This window comes from Phalacrocorax aristotelis, chromosome 6 (genome assembly GCF_949628215.1).
Source record: "Phalacrocorax aristotelis chromosome 6, bGulAri2.1, whole genome shotgun sequence".
NCBI classification, from domain to species: Eukaryota; Metazoa; Chordata; class Aves; order Suliformes; family Phalacrocoracidae; genus Phalacrocorax; species Phalacrocorax aristotelis.
Genome location: NC_134281.1, coordinates 5,138,531 through 5,162,171, shown reverse-complemented (window position 1 = coordinate 5,162,171; position 23,641 = coordinate 5,138,531). Strand labels below are relative to the sequence as shown.

At 39.7% G+C, this 23,641-nt stretch overlaps 1 protein-coding gene across 2 annotated transcripts in view; it reads right to left on the bottom strand.

The window, feature by feature from the left end:
- The window catches only part of SHQ1 (SHQ1, H/ACA ribonucleoprotein assembly factor), a 57,944-nt gene that overhangs the window by 19,957 nt on the left and 14,346 nt on the right, over positions 1 to 23,641 (bottom strand). For both annotated transcript variants that reach the window (XM_075095645.1, XM_075095646.1), the window contains exons 8-11: positions 18,059 to 18,213; positions 16,220 to 16,273; positions 13,145 to 13,268; positions 3,241 to 3,361 (exon numbers count right to left, since the gene is read on the bottom strand). In XM_075095645.1, coding sequence (XP_074951746.1) covers positions 3,241 to 3,361; positions 13,145 to 13,268; positions 16,220 to 16,273; positions 18,059 to 18,213 — 454 coding nt within the window. The remainder of the gene's footprint in view (positions 1 to 3,240; positions 3,362 to 13,144; positions 13,269 to 16,219; positions 16,274 to 18,058; positions 18,214 to 23,641) is intronic.

Below are 23,641 nucleotides of genomic sequence, written 5' to 3'. Positions count from 1 at the left end.
GTGGTGTTCTCCTGGAGGCTTAATCTGCAATAGCTTACTACCACCTGATACATCCATTACATTTTTGCTCATGCCAAACTTTTTTCTAAACCTACAGCTCCCAGACTTTTCTCCCCCAGTGCAGGTGAGCTAAAAAGCTTCCTTTTAGCTGATTTTAAAGTGCCAAAGTTCTTCACTAAAAAGAATCTATGGTCTGGTTTAACTGTTTAAACAAAGAGGTCCCAACCTCCATCAGGCCTTGGTTACATACCAGGGAAAGAGGGGAAGAAAAGAAAAACCCTCCACAGATTTTAAGAGTGCCCTGGGACTACAGCTATGAAAAGACAGGGGGAAAATGGAGACAAAGAAAGTTAATGAAGCTTACAGGGAGTAAAGAATAGCTAAGAAACAAAACAGAGAAAGCATCCAGACTGATCGGACACACAAATAACTGCATCGAAAGACCTGCACGAAAACACCTATAAATACCCTCCCCTCCCAAAACTCTTTCACCACAAAGGCAGTTACCAGCAGGATGTCACAACCTTCTTCCCCTGGAATGGAGGATGCACCACCCCCCTTTCCAGATGCCTTACTCACCTTTGGGAGCTACAACCCTTGTTCTTAACAGACGAGCCGCCACCCATTTCTGTATCTGTTAAGGTATTTTCTGAAGGACACGAGAACTTTGTTGTTCCCTTCAATGTTTGGAAAAAACCAAAGTGTTCCTGTTTACTTTGCATATGCTTAACTTCAAGCACATGCTTTACTGCTAAACTGATCAGGAATGACTTAAGCATATGCTTAAATGCTTTCTTGATTCAAACCCTAAAAATAGGAGTGGTTTCCGCAGTTCCTCTTTCTCTTGTTCTCCTAATGACAGACAACTATTGTGCCATGTCATCATGACAGTAAGATAGCTTAATTGCCCTCTTTCCAGAAGCTGTCAGTTCTGCTTAACTGGTACATAATGTATGCGTCTGGGAGTAAATGTGTTAATTTATCAGTCACTTATATCTAGCATACATTTTCCTCTGCTATATTTAAAGAAAGCCTTGGGTTTTATGACGGACTTGCTAGACATTATATTCATTGATATGGGCAGCAGTAATATTACTGCCTTATGACCCATTTCTTCGTAGAAGATGCATGACATAACCTTCTTCATTTACTGCATGTTTTCAACTGAACTTCAACCTGAACATGAATTTCCCCATATTTGTATTTACAGTGTCGCTGAAAAAAGCTTCCTCAAAAGTTAGTGTAAAATGAACTGGCTGTTCCTGTAACTAATCAGGATTGATGAACCAAAATGTTTGAAAACACCTGTAGTTGTTTTAGAATATCTTATGCATTGTTTTCCTGTACTAACATAGTGATTGAAAGCATACACAGAAGAATAACAATCAACAGTATGTACAACATGTAATAAGCAGCTATGAACTGAAGGCCTTTAATTCTCTAAACTACCAGCCTATGAGCCTGGCTCAATTTTCTTCCATATTCTCCTCTCTGATCATGATTATTACCAAGTCCCCTTTATATCCCCTCACTGCTTCTTGTGTCAGGGGCACTTAAGTTTTTTTCCTCCCCCAGTTTCTCGTTAAATTGTGAACTGGAATGCAGATATTATTTTTAACCATTGTTCTCCAAGTCTATAAGTTGCTGTATTAACTAACATAACGGCATTATTTGTGTTTGTACTAGTAAGGCCCTCCTTTTCAGAGAAACAGTACTTGCAACTCATACATGTGCTTTTGTGGGCCTTAAGAGAAGGCTGGGAAGACATAAAAAGTGAAGGAGAAAAAACAAAAGCTGTGTGAACAACAGAATAAATCTGACAGGAACAATATAAAGCTGTATAAGATCTGAATGCACAACTTGCTATGTTCATTTTATGCAGTTCTCACTGTCTTCCTACAAATACTTTTGTTTTTAAGGCGCTAAAGCATGCTGATACTTCTAAGCAGTCTGGCTGCAAAGTTCCCAAGACTCTGGAAGTAACACCATGCTGACTCCACTGAAAGAACACAGGTGACACACAGAAGTGGCGAAGTGCAGGGACTTTGCCTGGAAGTGGCAGAGTTTCCTCTCAAGTGAAGCGGAAGCCAAAGCACACTGTCAGGGAGAGCGAGCTGGCAAGCAACTACACGGGCAAGAGTACACACAGCACAGAGATTTGTGACACTTATCTGGTGTTAATAATCAATTGATACAACTGGTATAGTCCATAAATCAGCTGCTTCATACAGATGTAAATGGTTTGCACGTGTGTCTGCCGTGGTTTAACCCCAGTTGGCAGCTGAGCGCCACGCAGCTGCTCGCTCGCCCTCCCCCCTGCCCCGGTGGGATGAGGGAGAGAATTAGGAGGCAGGGGAAAAAAGTAAAACCCATGGGTTAAGATAAATGCAGTTTAATAGGACAGCAGGTGAAGAGAAAATAATAATGATAAAATAATATAAAAAGCAAGTGATACACAGTGCAATTGCTCACCACATGCTGACCAATGCCCATCCCACCCCTGCGCAGCAATCACAGCCCCCCCAGCCAATTCCCCCCAGTTTATATACTGGGCATGGCATCATATGGTGTGGAATAGCCCTTTGGTCAGTTGTGGTCAGCTGTCCCAGCTGTGCTCCCTCCCAGCTCCTTGTGCACCTGGCAGAGCACGGGAAGCTGAAAAGTCCTTGACCAGTGTAAGCACTACTTAGCAACAACTAAAACATTAGTGTGTTATCAACATTATTCTCATACTAAATCCAAAACACCGCACTATGCCAGTTAGCTGGAAGAAAATTAACTCTATGCCAGCCAAAACCAGCAGAATGTCTGACCAGAACTGGAAGTTGTCAATTCTATTGGAAGTTATAAATTTAGTCCTGAAACAGAAACTGTTTCCAACCTTTTTTTCCTAATGTTACCTAAGTGCTATATAAACATTTTTTTTTAGGAAAGATTGCAATAGAATGAAAATTCCCCAGAAGCTGTTTTCCCCCCCAACCCATTAATATATTAATGAAAATTCACATTTTTAAGATGCAGTTCCTCCCTCCCTTCTCTAATGATGTCACTACATAAAAAGCAGTACTAAATGAGTTTGCTTATGCAGGAAGAATAGCTGGATAGCCAAGGTTACTAAACGAAAAAGACCCATCAAACTTCCATTTATAGGAACCAGCACTTCTTTTTATTTTACTGATTTGTTCGGAGATCAAGTATGCTAAAAACATTTCCCACATCAATAGCTACTTAAGAACTTACTTAGATTTTTGAATCCAGATGCAGTAGTCTGTAATGAAGAGATCATTAAGGATATAGGCGGGGTCATTCTCCCTGAAAGTCTTGTGAATGTCCAGCAGACACTTCAAAACCGCAGCTTTTCCTGGAAATAGATTTTTATTTTTGTAATTCACTAGAAATCATAATAGATAATATTTACCATCTTCTCACCTTTGAGGCTTCAATAACCATGCTATCTACAACCATCTTGTAACTTTAAGTCGATTCACAGTCTCAGAACAGTAGTAAGATGGCTGTGGCCCTCAGTATCCACATCTATGTGAATATTGAGCCTCTGAATTCAGTAGGAATCTCTCTGCAAGACTAAAGCCCCAAGGCATAGTCATGCGTGTAATTCACTACAGCTGGAGCAGCACCCCCCACCAGCTTTTCCACTTCTCCCTGAGCTGTGCTGGTCCAAACTTTAGCAGAGTCATAGAGCAAACCTCATTTTAAAAAAAAAAAAAAAAATCAAGCTGAAAAGTAACCTGCAAATAACAAAAAGTTATGCCCCATCATTTATCCAGAGAAAGAAAAAATCCTATTCCCCTGTAGGCCTACACAAATACCTGCTCTGGAGAATAATAAGGTTGGAAACACACAGCCCGCAGCAGGGTCAAGCACGCAGGAACCACAGCAGTTGTGTAAGCGATACCCTTGCCTAATATCTAACCATTGCCTTAAATTAAGCAGAACTTTCCTGCTTCTCTTCATTGCAGAGTAATTTGGCAAACTGAGCCCCCAGAAAGAAAAACTCACTTCAGGCTCAAGAAGGTGCCATTTGACATCCAGTTGATAAATGCAGTAAAAGGTTAAAAACTTGAATGTTTTTTCATTCCACAATCAGAAATCTTTCTGCAATCAGTTTAATTTTCTTCATATGCAACCATTGTTTATGAAGAAGAGAACTGATTAATGTAACTTCTGGTTAACTGGAATCTCCTCCCTTAGTTTTCTGATTAAGTTGCAATGGGTTAAGAGCTAGAACACTAAACAGAAAAAAATATATATATTCACTGTTTAATGGGGGGGTGGTGGGGGTGGACACGACACACATTCAAACGAAACAGCCACTACTGCAAATGGAATCTAATAACCCTCTCCCAAGAGGCTGGCTCCTCCTAGGCTATGAAACCTGAACATGGATGAAATTACATTTTACAGATTAAAAAAAAAAAGAAAAGAAAAAAAAAGATCAGAACTCCCCCTGCTGTTCAAGCACAAAATGTGTATGTTTGTTTTTAAGTAATTCCATGCTGAAAAAATATAGACAGAGAATGAAAGTTTAAGGCTGTGGAAGATGGCAATAAAGAGGAAGAACCGGGAGAGTAAAAAGCCATAGCAAACAGAACTGAAAAACCCACTGGTTTGGAATAGACCAACAGAACAAAAGTCAGGAACGAAAACAGAAAATCCCAAGTGTAACTGACGAACTTGTAAATTTTATCACCATCACTGCTTGTCAAGCCAAGCTTGTCAAACTTAACTATTTTGACTAAAAAGAAGAGTGCTCTTTTAAAAAGAAATTATATGTGGAATTAAAATTTTGCTATCTTTTCAAGGTTCTAGCTGTCAAGCTGCCAGCCTGAACCACTTACAATATCTACTACTCTTACTCATCTGCCAAGCAACAATGTAAATTAGTGACTGTAACACTAATTCTCAATAAAAAGCAGTCTTTCTTCATAAACTACCGTTTTAGATTATAGTAGCTTAATGGGCCTCTAATCAGAGAGGTTGCAAATCTATCCAGACTTTATAATGCAGGGAACCCTACATACAGGCAAATACACAAAGCACAGCAAATGAGCAAACTTCTGCTTTCAGAACATGCACCTTAGAAACAAGAAGTCTTTACACAAAACTGCATTTGACTTACCACAGGAATAAAAAGTAAGAGTGAAAGAGCAAACACTATTTAAGCCCTAATGTAGGATATTCCATAACACACAGATGATTCTTGGCCTATTTCTGTGAAATTCCACACTGTAGGTCTGGTCTTTGGTTATCTACTTCAGTCTTCAGCAGACAACTGTTCTTAACTTTCCGGCTGTGGTTATATACTCAGTGGTATTATTACTTACACTGGCTTAAGTACTCTTTGTTGCACTCCTTTGCCTCCCCCTTTTCCACAGCCCTTTATGATGTGCCAGTGCAAGTATTCCTGAAGCCATACAGCGAACTGCACCAGAGAACTGATGAAGCCAAAAGACAAACAGGCTAGAGGCTTTTTTGGCAGTTGTGTCAGTCCAACTCACTCAAAGCTTGTCTATCAAAGCCAACCTAAAATGTGCTAGTTTTAAAAGTTGTTTTTCTTTTGCAGCCCTAGGATTGTAATTTTTAAAAACTCGCTGTATCCTGGAATTAAGAAAGCCATGCAGTAGAAGATTAAGACATGCCAAGGATAACCGATTTAATTTCTTCACATAGCTTAAAGAGGCAAGCACTTAAGTTCAAGGGTGAAGAAGAAAAATAATCTATTCAGAAAACCAGCAATAAATGTTTAAGAGCAGGCACAAGAAACTTTGATAAACCCTATTCTCCTGAGATGATGATTTAAATTTAAGTCAGTTTTTGCAGATCATCTGCATAAAGTTACGGCTCTGCATTATACTGACGAATTAATACACTGCTTTTTATGTACAGATACTATTTCCTGATTATTCAAAAAGCCTAGTTATATTTAAAAGTACAAATAAAAAGATTCCACCATCTGCAATAGAATCAAAAATATCTGGTCTTCTAAGCATTTAAAATTTCAGAGGTAGAACTTAGAAGTTTATGGCTTAAGACAGGCTCTAATTCCCTTGATTTTTTGGCACAAAGATCTGTGTTAGAGATAAAGGAAGATAACAACCAGCTTGGAATTCGGATATATTGCAAGATGGGGTATCAAATCTAAGTACTAACCCATTGTTTTTCTGAGACAAAGGTGGCTTTCTTTTTCTGCCATTAAAAATCACTACACTGCTGTTGGGGAGAGGATGAGTTGCAACTTCAGAGGAAAAGCAGCCGAGTGGCTGAGCAGACAAGGCAAAAATCACAGAAGTCAGAGCACACGTCTGCAGATCACTGGATTCTTCGGGAGTTCATTGCTATGACAGCTGGCAGATGACAGCCCACAACTTCAATTCCACCATTTCAGAAATCCAGTCCTCTTTCCACAGTCCAAAAAAAGGATACAATTTGACCCCAGCGCTGTATCTGGCATTTGATCTAACAGCCTACTGATTTTATACCATCATAAAATTCTGCCTGCTTTCATCCTGAATATTTGGAAGCAAAGGAAATTTGTAATCTTATCATTCTATTCTACATTAGGTTATTTTTCCTGCAGATTTCTAGATATTCTTCCACTTCTTCAAGAAGGAGGAGCATTCATCTAAAGAGATAAACTGAGCTTTACTGTCTTATTAAAATTTGAGATCAGCAACATTCTTAAAAACAAGAAGAAAACTCTTATGGACGTTTAGATGAAAACATCCTGGTAGTAACTTACCCAGCTAGGCCATGGTACAATCTGTTTTTAATGGATAATTACATCATCCTAAATCTATTAGTTTTAACTGCTGTATGGAAGGCAGCAAAGTATATTCTATGTCACAGAAAAGAGCACAAATGAGTTCTCTCTTCATTATTAGTGCATAGACAATAACTTCCACATTGGTATTATGCAATGGTAACACAGTGTCAGTAAATACTGACAGAACCAGCCCACGCCGCTTACTTATAACACATCTACTGAAAAGGGCTCCATATATTTACATTAAATGCACACCTGAAATTTTGGTGAAATGCAGTATATACATTGTATTGGAAATAGCATTGTAGCTTGATATAGCATGCATTTAATTCCCTTTTAAAGAGCCTATTTAAAGAACAGATAAATCCAGTAGATATCCTAGATAACTATGCTGACGCTGAATTTTGAACAGTTTTGCTGAAGTATTTTAAGTGTTATAGATCCCTAAAACAGTGTATGAAAAAATCTGCTAAAGACCTCAACATTAATCAGCTTAATGCATTCATCTTACAATCAACACTTTGGCAGGAAGTCTTAATTAAAAATGAAAAGTGTTTCAACCACACACAACGATCGTTAATAGCTTACAAATGCAGTATCCTGTACCTTGGAAGTGATCCACCAACACAGCGCTAAGATTTTTAAAGTCACATAAATTGAGGCACAACAATTCAGTCCCACCAGAATTCTTTACTATTTTTAAAATAAATTAGTTTACTGTGCTTATTATCGAAACATTGTATTATACTATGTCCCAACTTCTGTTACCAGCATACTGAAAGAAACCTCAGGTCAGGATGAGGTCAACTCATAACTGATTCTTCCTTTAAGCTAAACACCAGTCCTCCTGCATCTGCATGAAAAGGGATAGTTTTGTGGTACTGTTTACCTGAATCTATTACCTGTTACTTGACAGTCATTTTTTCTTACGTTCATCACACATATATTGCAATATGGTATCAAACTGGTGAGGAGGCATTTTCAGTAAACAAAGAGTATTTAACACTATCTATAACTACTGTGCTTTTGTACAGCGCATGGTTCACTAAGGATTTTGTAAAAACAGAAAGTCCTCAAAAGTGGGGCTCAACTTCCACTGTTTGAAGGAGGAAACATTTTGACTAAGCAAACGTGCCATGGCAGTAGAAGCATCAGCTCCAAATCCACCTCCTTTAAGAGTACACACACTTTTTTCCCCCTCTTTTGATTATAGACAGATAATACAACTGTTTTGTATCTTCCCCAATTCTTTGGAAGTAGGCTACTTAAAAAACTTGCTGCTTTTCACACTATACACACACCATAATAGTAAATACTAATTTGATACACAAACTCCAGAACTTTCAGAATCTAATGTTAATCACCATTAGTTTTACCACTACACTGATAACTTGCTAATGTCCCTCCCAACAGATTTACGTCCACATGAAGGAAGTAATATATTTGTGCTTGCTGTCCAGGCAACCCCTGGAGATTATCATGGCTCACACTCAGGACAGTGTCCTCCTCTCTCCTGTTAACAGCTCCGGTTGAAATGGACATGCATCCTCTTTTCTTGAGGCTTGCATGTGCCTTTTCAGCACCCTGAAGACCCAGGGCCAGCTCTGCCGAGGCACCATCCTGCACTGTTTCCCAGGCAACCAGCACAGACAGACACTGAAGCCAGACCTGCTGCATTTCTTAACTTCTTTCACTGCTTCTATACCATTCTAACCATCAACTAAATAAATCTGAATTTCTGTTAAAGCTTATGGTAGTAATTTTTACACAGATCACTGAGGTAAGAAAAACTAAGGCCAGCCTATCTCCCATCACAGTGGACAATGAGTTAGCATGCTACTCCTCCAGAGGAGATGGGGACTTCGCTTGTTAGAGCAAGACCATCATGGGCAACACAGGGAGACCATGACGACAAGCATTCCCGGGGCCACTGTGTTTTAGAAGTAGAGGGTAAGGAAGCAACAGCAGCCACATACCCAGCATAGGAAGATGGAGTAGGAAACGTGACACACAGTACTGAAAATATTTTGTTGGATCATTAAATGTTCACTCCAATACCATTATCCAGCATAATATTAGAAGAAAAGCAAATAGCTTGCCTCTTATGTACTACCGTCTTCGACGAAATATCTAAAAGGCTGGCAGCACTGTGTGATTTCAATTTTGCTATCAGAATTCTATTTTTTCGCTTACAAACAGCAGCATAAGCCACAGGAGATAAGCGAAGAGGGATAGTGTATATCTTCCCCTTAAAACTTCACTACCTGACTGTTCTAATGTAAATGATATTTTGAATCATCAATAGTTTTTGGCAGTAGTAGAGATCGACATTTTCATTTGTGGGGTTTTTTAATCCTGCAACTCACAAGCATTGAAAAAATACCGAAGTGCTGCTTCTCTAGTGATTCTTCTGTCAAAAAAAAAAATCTAACACCAAATGTTTTTTTTTGAAAGTAGTAACTTACAATAAATAGAAAAGTTGCAAGTTAACTTTAACAACCCAAGATATAAACATGGTTGTGTACAACTGCACAATTGAAGCTGGAATAACCATAGGTTTGAAAATTCGTACTGTTACATGAAAGATGTCTGGCATAAACAGGGAATATATAAAAAGAATGTTGCTGCTGAAAGAATAATTTGCAGTCATTAAGACTATGACAGCTCCATTCTGGAATGTGAAACAAAAAGCTACAAATATGTAGTGTGTAGTCAGTTTTAAATTTTTTTTTAATTACTATTTATTTATTTTTCAACAGAATAGTTTTCATGGTATTCACTGCTTTTTTTTTTATGAACAGCTCTACTTGTCTGATATTTAGAACCATCTTATTTTCCCAATAACAACTAAGATAATAAACACAAGTCAGATTTTGGCTTCGGCTCCTAAGAGAAAAAAATTGTACAGGAAGTACAAAAAGAACAATGATGTGAAACAAGTTTTGATGCTGATATAAATTCAGGATTTCTCTTCTTCCCAGACTGCCACTGGACTTACCACAGTCACCTCAACCATTTTGCCTTAATCCTACAAAGAACCGTAACACTGAACCTGAACCACAAAACTACCCCTTCCCCTCAAACGTGTGATTCTGTATGGTAATAAACTGGCACACACAATGGAACAGGTTAGGAATTAAGATGGCTAGGTGTCAGATATGGTTATTTTGAACAGGAAAAAAGGAAATAATTAACAGACTGGCTCAGTTTAAAAAGACAAAGGTTTAATTAAAACAACAGTCCTTCCAAACAGTAAATCGTCCAGGGAAGCTGCCTAGCTTTGCAACTGCAAAACCACGATGAGCAGAACTTAAACAGAACAGGTGGAACTACTGAAGATGACAATGCTTTAAGAACTTCCCTCAGATGGAGGGCAAATCATGGAAGTTACCAGAAATCCTTCCAATCCTTAACAGGGTTTCAGTCAGGTAATTAAAGAACACAAAGAACAACAGAAAACAAAAGGACTGCTGCTATACTTTAACAATAAGTGACCCTGCTTTGAAGTAAGAACTTAGACACATTTAGAATAGGGTCTAAAAAAATTATAGCATCTAACATACCGTAACAAAAGCTTCATTAAAATGTTCTTTTCCAACAGAAAAATCTCTTTACAGATGTGCCGCTGGACCTGCTGTTTACGAACAGAGAAGGCCTGGTGGGTGATGAGGTGGTTGGAGGCTGTCTTGGGCTCAGTGACCATGACATAGTAGAGTTCTCAATTCTTGGAGAAGTAAGGAAGAGGGTCAGCAAAACCACTACCCTGAACTTCAGAAGGGCAGACTTTGGATTGTTAAGGAGTCTGGTTAACAGAGTCCCTTGGGAGGCAGTCCTGAAGGGCAAAGGAGTCCAGGAAGGCTGGATGTTATTAAAGAAGGAAGTCTCAAAGGCGCAGGAGCAGGCCGTCCCCATGGGCCGTAAGTCCAGCAGGCGGGGGAGAAGACCGGCTTGGCTGACTAGTGAGCTTTGGCTGGAACTCAAGAAAAAAAGGAGAGCTTACCGGCTTTGGAAGAAGGGGCAGGTGACTCAGGAGGACTACAAGGATGTTGTGAGGTTATGCAAGGGAAAAATTAGGAAGGCAAAGACCCAGCTGGAACTTAAACTGGCCGCCACCATTAAAGATAACAGAAGATGTTTTTATAAATACATCATTGACAAAAGGAGGGCCAGGGAGAATCTCCCTCCTTTGTTGGATGTGGAAGGTAACCTTGCCAGGAAAGATGAGGAGAAGGCTGAGGTACTTAATGCTTTCTCTGCCTCAGTCTTTAATAGTCAGACTGGTCATCCTCGGGTTCGTCAGGCCCCGGTGCTGGGAGATGGAGATAGTATGCAGAATGAAGTCCCAGTTGTTGAAGAGGTAGCAGTCACTGACCAGCTCCTTCACCTGGATGTTCACAAGTCCATGGGACCGGATGGGATCCACCAGAGGATACTGAGGGAGCTGGCAGAGGCGCTCGCCAAGCCACTGTCCATCATTTATCAGCAGTCCTGGTCAACCGGGAAGGTCCCAGACGACTGCTAACTAGTGAATGTGATGCCCCTCTACAAGAAGGGTTGGAAGGAGGATCCGGGGAACTACAGGCCTGTCAGCCTGACCTCAGTGCTGGGAAAGGTCATGGAGCAGATCATCTTGAATGCCATTACGCAGCACATGTGGGACAACCAGGTGGTCAAGCTCAGCCAGCATGGGTTTATGAAAGGGAGGTCCTGCCTCACTAACCTGGTCTCCTTCTATGATACGGTGACCCGCTTCGTGGATGAGGGGAAGGCTGCGGACATTGTCTACTTGGACTTTAGTAAGGCCTTTGACACTGTCTCCCACAGCATTCTCCTGGAGAAGCTGACTGCTCACGGCTTGGACAAGTGCACTCTGCGCTGGGTTAAAAGCTGGCTGGATGGCCAAGCCCAGAGAGTAGTGGTGAATGGAGTCAAATCCGGTTGGTGGCCAGTCACGAGCAGGGTTCCCCAGGGCTCAGTGTTGGGGCTGGTCCTGCTCAATATCTTCACTGATGATCTGAATGAGGGGATTGAGTGCACCCTCAGTAAGTCTGCAGATGACACCAAGCTGGGTGGAAGCGTCGATCTGCTGGAGGGCAGGAAGGCCCTACAGAGGGACCTGGGCAGGCTGGATCATTGGGCCAGAGCCAACAGTATGAGATTCAACATGGCCAAGTGCAGGACCCGGCACTTGGGTCACAACCACCCCATGCAATGCTACAGGCTTGGGGCAGAGTGGCTGGAAAGTGCCCAACAGAGAAGGCCCTGGAGGTGCTGGCTGACAGCCGACTGAGCATGAGCTAGCAGTGTGCTCAGGCGGCCAAGAAGGCCAACGGCATCCTGGCTTGTATCAGGAATACTGTGGCCAGCAGGAGCAGGGCAGGGATGGTGCCCCTGTACTTGGCACTGGTGAGACCACACCGCAAGTACTGTGTTCAGTTTTGGGCCCCTCAGGACAAGAAGGACATTGAGGTGCTGGAGCGTTTCCAGAGAAGGGCCACGAAGTTGGTGAAGGGTCTAGAGAACAAGCCTTATGAGGAATGGCTGAGGGAGCTGGGGTTGTTTAGTCTGGCGAAGAGGAGGCTGAGGGAAGACCTTATCACTCTCTACAACTACCTGAAAGAAGGTTGTAGAGAGGTGGGGGTCAGTCTCTTCTCCCTAGTAACAAGCCATAGGACGAGACGAAATGGCCTCAAGCTGCGCCAGGGGAAGTTTAGGTTGGATATTAGGAAAAACTTCTTCACCGAAAGGGTTGTCAAGCATTAGCACAGGCTGCCCAGGGAGGTGGTTGAGCCTCCATCCCTGGAGGTATTTAAAAGAAGGGTAGATGTGGTGCTTGAGGATATGGTTTAGTGGTGGACTTGGCAGTGATATGTTAGCGGTTGGATTTGATCTTAAGGGTCTTTTCCAACCTTAACGATTCTATGAATCTATGAAATACAGTATAGAGAAAAATACTTTAAAGACCTTTTCCCTAAAGCTTTACAAATCACAGTTGGACTATCCTGATTTATCAAGATACGAGATCTGATTGAAGATTTTTTCTAAGAATAAGACATTAATAACATTTCTTCTGTGTAGATTTTCTGGCATGAATAATACAGCTGAATTTACACTGCAACTGCATTTTTTATCTGCTGGCTAATAAATTAGTCTCTTCAGGGGCTTTTTCCAGGTAATGGCACTAATTTTGTTCTCTGCTTTCCCCAGCCCCATCTTCACAAATCCAAGAGATGTCTAGAAATGTCAATATCTACCAAGTTTGGGTGAAACTGGCCAAAGGATTCAAAAGTTATTTAAAAAAACCCCAACATTCAAATAATGTGGCTATTTAGGCATCACTTCCAATGCCTAAAAAAAACTTACCTAGTTGCAGTATCATGACTGTATCATTGAAGGCACGTGTCACTAATCCAAAATGTCTGTGTAGGGGATAGCATAGCACTCTCCTTCCAAAAGATACCAGGACATCATGAATGCTAGGGAAACTCTGTATATCAGTGAAAAATCTAAGTTAGTCTGTATGCTTTTCAATACAAAGAATTAGTTTTTGTTTGTCTGCTTGTTTTCCTTTAAGGAAAAAAAGTCATAGCAGAATAGAAAGTAGTGCATATTTTTATATATTATGCATCAAAAAATTCTGTATTTTAATAGATACGGAAATGAACATGTTAAATAGAAACAAGACACTGCACATTTAGTTTGCATGGCAGGATAACAGAAGTCCTATACATTTTAGTGGTTTTGAATTAAAAAAAGAATGTAGAGAACATTAGAATAAAGCATCTAACTCAAGACTCTGCCATTCTTTAGATTAAAGCAATAAATTACATCTGTCCCACATTATTATATATATTAAGGGGAAGCTATAAAAAGCCTTTTAAGAATAAAGAAAAATTAAAACCACATGATATTAACAAAATACATGTGTACATGTAAGATCTTTAAAAATGATACATGACTCTGCCGTTCATGAAAATTATAGATATTCAAGACAGGGATAAATATTTCTGCCTAGGGAAAGCAGTTCATTGTCCTCCTTTACGAGTGAGGAAGACCTCTAATTTACTCAGGCCAGAGGCATTAATGAGTTATTAAAGACTAAGAGAGTGATTTCCTTTGCAGCTTTCACTTTTCAAGACAAAATATTCCATTTATGAATTCAAATAAAAATACCTATTTCATCTTGAACTCTCACTTTATTAAAATTAATAAAAATGCTTTGCTGACAGCCAGCACTTTTTTTTGCATTATATGACTACCTCAACCCATTTTTCATTTTAATGGATTGCCAGTAAGCATTTAAATCATTTATGTTTTGTTATTTAATACTTTAGAGTCTAAGGTGTGTACATGTCATGCACAGCAAAATGGCAGTCAGTTCAAACAAACCATAGCTGAGGCAATTTTGTTTACAGATTGATGAAAACACCCGCCTCTACATGGTTTGTATAACAGATATAGTTATTAACAGCTTGGTGCCAGGAGACTGAATTTTCTGGGTGTGAAATATACTGTTGGCACAGGCTGCGCCAAGAACTGCTATATTATAGGATAAGCACATGCAGAGAACTCCTTCCCTATGTTAGGAAATGGAGCCGAAAAAAATTTAGAGAGTTAAGGCAATCACTGCATTTTAACGGCACTCCTTTGTGACTTGCTACTGCAGAACATTCAGCTGAAAGCATTAAAACTAACAGATCGAGAAAACCAGACACCACAGAACAAGTTAGTACTTAATATAACACTCACCACTATTAGAAATGTTTGAAGGACTGAACCCAAAAATCCTGTCCAATTTCATTTTTGATCCTGCAAACTGAGACTTGGCTCAGTAATTTCAGGAAGGAGGACAGGACAGTCCTTTCTAGCTTGCTGCCATCTTAAGAAATAATATATTACAGGCCAGGTTAAATCTCTTCCACTTCCAGCTCCCTAATGACTTAATGACACAGGCCTGTGTGCTGTCAGTGAACAATCAAAAAGCACAAAGAATAGATTTGTTTCTGCTAGTCTATGCTGGTTTCAAAGGGCTAGCAGCAACTAAACAAATAGGGATGTGGCAACAACACTGAAAAGAAGGTGGCAGGTAAAGCAACACATGTCCGCTAACAGAAGTATTCAGCATGTGTCTGAAAGATCACAGTCATTAAAGCCTTAATGAGACAACAGTTCAACTACAGCACTGAGGTCTTCTTGCTATGAGAATATGGAATTCATATTCTCTGTGATAGGGGGAGGCAAGGGGAACAAAACACAAAACCACCCCACTGAGTTCTAAGAGCTCCTCCTATCACTGGGTTTGCATTTACATCTGGGCTTCCCAGTTCCACTCTCCAACATACTCTGAAGCCACACAGCAGAACGGAGGAAAAGCCTGAAGCCACACAGCAGAACGGAGGAAAAGCCTGAAGCCACACAGCAGAACGGAGGAAAAGCCTGAAGCCACACAGCAGAACGGAGGAAAAGCCTGAAGCCACACAGCAGAACGGAGGAAAAGCCTGAAGCCACACAGCAGAACGGAGGAAAAGCCTGAAGCCACACAGCAGAATGGAGGAAAAGCCAGAAGCCACACAGCAGAATGGAGGAAAAGCCAGAAGCCACACAGCAGAATGGAGGAAAAGCCAGAAGCCACACAGCAGAATGGAGGAAAAGCCAGAAGCCACACAGCAGAATGGAGGAAAAGCCAGAAGCCACACAGCAGAATGGAGGAAAAGCCAGAAGCCACACAGCAGAATGGAGGAAAAGCCAGAAGCCACACGATTTGCAGCCAAGAAAAAGAGCAAGCTACAAGCACAGAATGATGAACTAGGAAGGCAGAAGAAAGGCTCAGCAGTCAAAACCCCAGAAGTGAACAATAAGCTGCTTTATTAAGGCCTGCCATCTTCAAAAGTTAAAAGAACATATATATATCTATCTGAGGCAGGACTTAAAGGACACAAGAAATTATACTCCCTTTTTATATTTTAACATGCTTTAGCCAGTTAAACAGGAAGATATCTCCAACTTCTGATCAAGGACCGAGAAGGCTGTATTTTCTTGCTTTAAGCATGTTGTTGCATACACATATCATGGACATATATGAGGAATAATTACAGTTACTTCTTAAATAAAGGTCAGGACTTGTGAATCAAGCCCAGGAGCTTAGGGACAGTGTGTAGATGAGCAGTTTTTTCGTAGTGCCTATCCTTAGCTTTTCCAGAATGGGGCAGAAGGTGGCCCAGTACCCAGCCAGATGAGAGGTCACACTCCAGCCTCTTAAGGCTACTAGTAGATGGGAGCCCAGAAGTCAATCAATTCTTTTTTTTTTTTGTAACATTTATTAAAAAGAGTATGTACACTTAATTCATCTTCAACACCAAAAGAGTAAGCTTTCCACAAAAGTAACAAACAATACCAAAACCAGAAAGCACATCACACAAAACTTAAGTTTTAACTTACTTCCAGCCAGCACAATGTTGCACTCAGTTTCCTGATGTTCCAAGATGATTCAACCTGATTTAAGAGGAGAAAATAAGAGAAGTATTATCTAATTCAACATTCAAGACTGCTAGCAAACTATTTAAGATAACATTCTGGCAGCAATTTAAGAACCTTTGTGACTATGAAGCAGTAATTATATTATGTGCATCGAAATGGCCACAGGACAGCATTAAAAGTTATACTGCAATGCAGATGTTAAATAACTAAATTGGCTTCCGTATTGGGAATATCCAGCCCTTGCACAAAGCCTTTAAAATACAACAGTAATCACAGAAAAATGGTATTTTATAGTGGAATTCTGTCCCTTTTCACCAAGTAAGAGAAACTTGAATCAACAAAGCTCAAGCTAAAATGTCTTGTTTTGAGAAAACAGCTCTAGACTTTTGGCTTTCAGAGAGGGTCCTAAAGCCAGCAGTACACATAAAATGTCATTATTCTTAAAATATGACAGATTCTAGTATTTGTGTGGTACTGTGGTCTAGTGAGATGATTAGGGCAAAAAGCCAGGAAGCCTTGATCTATAATCCTGGTTCTGGCAAAGTTTTGTGTGGCCTGAATGTCTTGAGTTTCCTATTAAAAAGGTGGGGGGAGGTGGGGGGGTAAGGGAAAAAAAAAAACCACAGAGCGTTTTCCACATATACCAAACGGTTACTGCAAAGATCAACAAAGAATTGTACAATTGTGTTCCTCACCTATTTGTAATTTTGTGCAACACTAACAGGCAATAGATGATTCTGTTGAATAAGCAGGTGTGGACATTTCTGCCTGCCGTTCTAAAAATCCATGCCCCGCAATTCAGTCTGATTACGACAGAATGGTTTTGATTATATGTTCCAATATTTTGATTATAAGCACTGAGAAAACATCTCATTGATTAATATCAGCAGAGGAGATGCTAGGCACAAAGTTGTATCTGGGAAACAAGACCATTTCAAAAAGGCAAGCTATCCACACAACAGCACAGAATCCATTCTAAACTTCTGCTATTTTCTTAACTCTTTATATCCTGTAAAAAGCCTAGGATACAGAACACAAAATAAAGCTGGCTGCTGCCTATGTAAGAGATGGGCAAGCACCAGAATTCTGAAAATGGAAACATGCCTTCCTACTTCTCTCCAGCACTTGAGTACTAGAAAGAAACTTCTGCATTAATATTTTTTATTTTTTAGATGTGTGTCAATTTAAAAAATTCTAAATGCCTCGCTCTGGTTTCCAGAATGCCTCTATGCTCAGTGCATAAGCTTAAAAAAAAAAAACAAACCACAAAAAAACCCAACAAAATCAGTTTTGTCAAAGGCATATAACAGTAGCCTACACTGAACACAGTTTCAGTCCTACAGACTTAATGATTTCCCATGTGTTTTCAGAATCCGACTCAGCAGTGGTGTTATTACAGACAAACATACCTATTATGGAACCGCCCAAAACACAGAAGGAAGAACCATCAATATAAAAGAAGAGTTATTTTATGAAATCTGCCTTTGCATAAATCAAGACACATCACAACACAACACAAATCAGAAACAGAATTGTCTGGAGTCTCCTGCAACTCTACTTCTCTCCTACAGCTAAAATGTTGCTCCAAAAGAACAGAAGTATTTAGAAATCAGATTAATCCCCACATGCATCCCAACAGCTCAATATAGAGCTATAAAGTCTTTCATTTTAACTTACTCAATTGTGTATTTTTAATGCTTGGAAGTAAATTAACTTTAAAAGGTAAGCTTCCTACACGACAGTACAGGGTCCAGCACTAGGTTCCTAAAACATACTGATTTTTTTTTTTTTTAAACTTACATTCTTGTCTCCTTCATTGACACAGATTTCATAGCAATACGCCAGAAGGATATCAATTAAACCAAGATATACATGATGACGGCTCCTTTTATCCAGAAGATAAGATTTATTTGTGAACTTTCTCAGCTGCTCTCTCTCTTCCTCAGAGAAGACAACTATAAAAAGTAAAAAGATAATTGATTATGAATTTAAAGCTGGCACATTCATTTTAATAGGTGGTAATACTACTTCAACAGTCTATTTAAGTAGTGTGTAACTAATCACAAGCCACTCATCACTCAAGAAAAAGCCTAAATCATTCTTACTTTCATTTTTAACTTTCATTAAACTCTGATATATTCCTTTCAAAGTCTAGTTCATGCCCACCATGTACACACTGGCAATTCTGAACCCCTCTGAAAGTGCCAAGGATTTCTGTGGATGCCTGGATATCTTATACAAAGATAAATGCACAATCAGGATTTGAATAAACTGAAGTTTCTTGAGTTGTATGGGATAAAAATAACAAAACAGGACAACAAACCAAAAATCATTTTCTAAATGTACAAAAGGGTAAGAACTTAAGAAATAGGGAAGAAAAAAAGGAAAGGTACAATTTTGTATTTCCAAGCCTCACCAATTTTGACTCATGACCTAGGCATGGTTCATTATGCCATCCGATATCCCTGTCTGAGGAAGATCAAAGAAAGATCAAAATCCTATCCCCACCAATGTTGGTATGAAAGCTGCATCTCCTCCCAGAGAGTTATGGTATCCACCATCAGTGACCATCATATTTTGCTTATCTTCTGCATACCTCATTTAGTTAAGAACAGCTATACTGAGCCAGCCCAAAGAATCTTCTCACCCAGTACCTTCTCTTTGGGATGCATAGGGAAGGTGATGACAACACACAGCAGGCATGCTGTGACAATGCATCGAAGTATTTCTCTAGGAAACAGTGGTATAGGCACGGATAGCAAGAGTGAATATTAAATGGTAATCCTTCTGAAGGGTACTTAAAACACTTCAGAAAGGATGGAAGAATTGCCTTGAAATAACAGTAGATATTAAGCAGATAACTGACTAGAAGCCATCTCTGTGCAAACTCAAAGTAAATCAAGAAGCCATTTAGTGCAAGTAAAACAGCCAGAAGCCAGAGCTAAGAGATTTTCATCCAGGCTGCATGGAGCACAGGCATTCCTTGTCAACAGGCTCTGATTTACTGAATAGGGTAGATGCAGTGAGCACATTTTGGTCACACCTCAGAAGAAAGTTACAGGCACAAGGTGACTTGACAGGAGAAAGTGTTACTAGGTTGACAGCTGATGCTTTGTTGCCTTGAGGAAGTCCCACTCCATGATTTGTTCAAGCACCAGTAACACTGGAACCAGCCTGAGTTTAAAGTATCACTCCCTGAAGATGTCTTTGAAGACAGGAACAAGCCTAATCTCACACTCTTGTTACACTTTCAAAATAAACCCTAAGTGCCAAGGTTTGATACATGATGTGCTTCTTAACTCAGTGAATTTTAATTATTTATTCTGGCAGGGGAGGGGTACCAAAACCAAAACCTTACAATATCAAGATCTCTCTTCAGTTATTCTTTTACCACCCATTTTTTTAGTCACCATGTTCTAGCACATTTAGCTGGGGGCAGAGAAAAGCTGTAGGCGAGATGTACAAACTTAAAAATGTAGAACAATTAATGGTTTAAACACTAAGATAAGGATGTGATACTGGCTAAGCATTAATCTGTTCATCCCCTGTAATAAAGCACCTGAAGGGTCCTTGCTAGCAGGCAGGCAGCTGAGAGGGGTCAGCCTTTGTGGCTCCCCGAGACACATCCTTGAATACTGCTGAGTGCCATCTTCCACCAGCTCCATCAGCACTAGCAACTTGACCTGACAACCCAACAATTCCTGTCCCAACTTGATTCCCTGTTTTTCCAGTTTAGGATTTTATATCTTCCCCATTGGTATTGACCTCTGGAATCCTTGAGCTACTAGTGACCCTGTCTCAACAATCCTACCTGCAACGTTACTCTTATTTCTCTGCAGACTTTCTCACAGCTCGCTCTCAGCAGCGTAAGCCAAGGTTGTTCAGCTGGGTATAACCCAGAGCCCTGGCCCATTGGGGCACAGGCAGCTAAAAAAGCAGGGCTTGGAGGGTGGTGTTACAGCACGGTTACAGAAAGAAAAGATGACAACTAGTAAACCAAGTTCCTTTTTACACCCCTTGCCCATGTCTTTATAATAAAGACGATGACTGCAAGTGTGCTTACAGATGTTTCTCTTCAAACATTGCTCATCATCATCTTACAAAATCCACGCTCCCAGGGATGCAATCCATCGATAAGACATGTGGTCGTCTTTATCCCAGTAGCTTTCTACAAGCTTTCTAATTTTATGACATGTTTTGAAACAAACATTTCTTTTGCCAAAGGCATGTACATATGCATACACCTCATCAAGACATAAAATTACGAATTAGGAAAAACATTTTTGAATGTTTCTTCTTTATGAACTTTTTAAATGTTTCTATCAGCTTCATAACCATGAAATACTTGATTTAAATTCCTATGGAAACTTCTTGATGAGCTAAACATTTCTCTGGAGTCAAGCCAGTCCCCATCTATTTACAACCTCCCACAAAAAGAAATTCCAGCTTTTATATCATCTTGAGAAAGCCACTCTCTTCCACTGGCTATGAACTAGTACAAAGTGACAATTCAGCAAGACTATGGCAGTTCTAACTTTTTGTTAATGCAATGCAGTTCAGTATTACCACTTAAATCACAAATATAGACGATGTATCTAATTCTATCAGCAAATTTCTTTAAAAGTTCTTAAATCCCATTGATTCTTCAGTGAGTCACCTCTATCACTCATAATAAAATTATCCATAAAACCATATACACAGTGTTCTAGCACATTTGAAAAAATAGTTTCTGAAAACATAAAACCACTTTGTAAGTTGCTACAGTAGGATGGTTTTAACGAGGTATCACAACAGGGTGTTTACAGTTAGAAGAGGGTTCAATTGGAAAGAAAAAAGGCATTTGCAATTTCTTCCAGCTTTCACTAGAAAACCCTCTCCTGGGATACAACACAATTTATTATAAAATCATATGCAAGTGGCACTTTCGCCCTGAAGAGAAGCACAAGAGAGGAGAGGTGCAACTGAAGCTAAAGATGGAAAAGAACTTTGAAAAAGCGAACAGCCGTAAGTTTGTTAGCAAAGACTACTACAGCAGATCAGATTAATAAAATTTGGAATCACTTCTGATGACTACAGGGATAAAGAATTTTGTCACAAAGCAAAGTAACTCCTTCAAATCACAGAATCATTAAGGTTGGAAAAGACCTCAAGGATCATCAAGTCCAACCATAAACCCAACACCCCCGTGCCTCCTAAACCATGCTCCCAAAGCACATGAGACTATCACAGACGGAATACCTGTTAAACAGTTATGCCAGCACTCATGTTCCTAGGCCCACCTCAATGTGCTTGCTACAGAGAGCAGTCAGGATGCACACAGACCAGGAATGCAACTGTTCTCCTTCAGAAACTCATTATACTCAGTACCGGATCCACGATGAGAATCTACTCTTCTTAATCAGCAACTACCACCAGAAGCTTGTCTCACAGCTGATTAAAATTAACCTCTCAATCATAGATAAGAAACAGTCCAACACAGAGAAAAAAAAAATTACTTCTGAAAGTTTTACTAACAAGTGTTTGTTACAGTTCCCCAAGATCCACATTCTAAAGGAATACGTACATGTGAACCGTACTTCCCTTCTAAAGTAGAAAGCAAAAAAACTCCTTGCAAAGTTCATGAAACATACAAGGTAAAGTTTTCTTCCTCTACAACGCACACTCTCTAAAGCATCATAATATACACACCAGGCCATAAACACAGAAATTGCAAATCTATTAGACAACAGCAAACATGATGTACCTAGACAATTCCCAAAGGTAAATGTTACAAGATGTTCATTAACTCACTGCAAAAGTGCCAGGTGTTCTATATAAAATTTCTCTCTCTGGAGGAAATACTACAATTTCACAAATAAATATCTATGCATTCCTTAAAGTTTTCCAATAGTAAATTACCCAGGCCTGAAACTCATTATTAACACATCAAAACCACCACCTACTTTGTTTTCCTGATTCAAAAATACAAGCAGAAAGTATAGGATTAACAGAACAAGTAAAACTGGAATTACATTTTCTGCTATGTTAAGCCTGTACACTTCCATACACCTGCATTACCAGTGTTTTCTCTGACAATATCTGTGCAAAGCAGCAACTGCTAGTACATATCAAGTACCAAATTTGCAAGTTTAAGTTTGATTTTAAAATGTTTTGTACATTTGTCAGTGCCAAAATCATACTTCTAGCCACAGTGTAACTGTGTATTAATATATGCATGTCTAAAGGAATCAGACAAATTAATCTCACAAAGTTACTGTTAGACAATACTACAGAGATCACCCTTACTTTTTAATCATCTCCTTCACTTAAACTAGCCATTCCTCATGTTAAAATAAACATATTTCAAATTTAATACAGTTTAATCTCTAAAGGGGAAGATGAGGTCTGATGGCTAGAAGGTGTTTTGTTACGGTCTTACTGCTATTTTAAGTGATGCAATCGGCAGCGTAAACCAAGCCAGTGTAAGACCTGTATCTCAAGACTGCTATGACACTTACAGTTCTAAATGTATTAGGGGTACCTAGATAAAATGTGCTATCTAGAGAGATAGCTGACTCAGTGGTCAGACTCAAAAAAAGTACAAAAAAGTATGTCAGGAAGGACCTCTGATAATCAGCTGGTCTAGCTGCGTGGTGAAAGCAGAGCCTTGTCTTATGGTCCTGTCAAGCCAAGTCTTGCATTCCACAGCTATCTTGAAGGAAAATAACTGAGCAGAACTGCTCCCTGTTTTTTGGTTTTGTGGGTTTTGTGGTTTTCTTGGTTTTGGATTTTTTTGTGTGGTTTTTTGTTTGTTTTTAGTGTTAACTAAAATATTATGCTACAATATTAAGGGTTTTAAATGTGTACTTCTATCACTGTAAGTTAAGGAATCAGCAACACCAGATAAAGGAAGAGATTAATCAGCAGAGAGCAGATCAGTCAGGAATAAAGTTAGCTGTTGATTTTAATCAGTAGCAAACAAGTCTTTCTTATTTTCAAGCTCTCCCTAAGACACTAAAAGAGGAACGGCTACTCTGTCTACTCTGACTAGAAAGACACCCAAAGGCTTTGCTCAGGATCAGCATTTCCCTCAGTGCTGGATACTCCCTTAAAACTTAAACAAGTAAATGAACTAACGAAGCTGATTTTCTATTGATTTGTCTCTTGTGCTTGGATTTGTTGCTATCTGATAAGGTATGAAAAGTTACTGGAACTTTCCACAGTGCTGACATGCTGATAACATCTCTTTCCTGTACGGACTCTACAACAACTAAAAAGATGGCACTGACGATTCAATGAAAGCACCCTTTCCCTTGTACATGGGGCCATTTTTGCCGAACTTGTAGGAAGTGGCCACCTCTGAGAACCCTAAAGCTCTGAAGGAGACTGTGACCAGACAAGCCT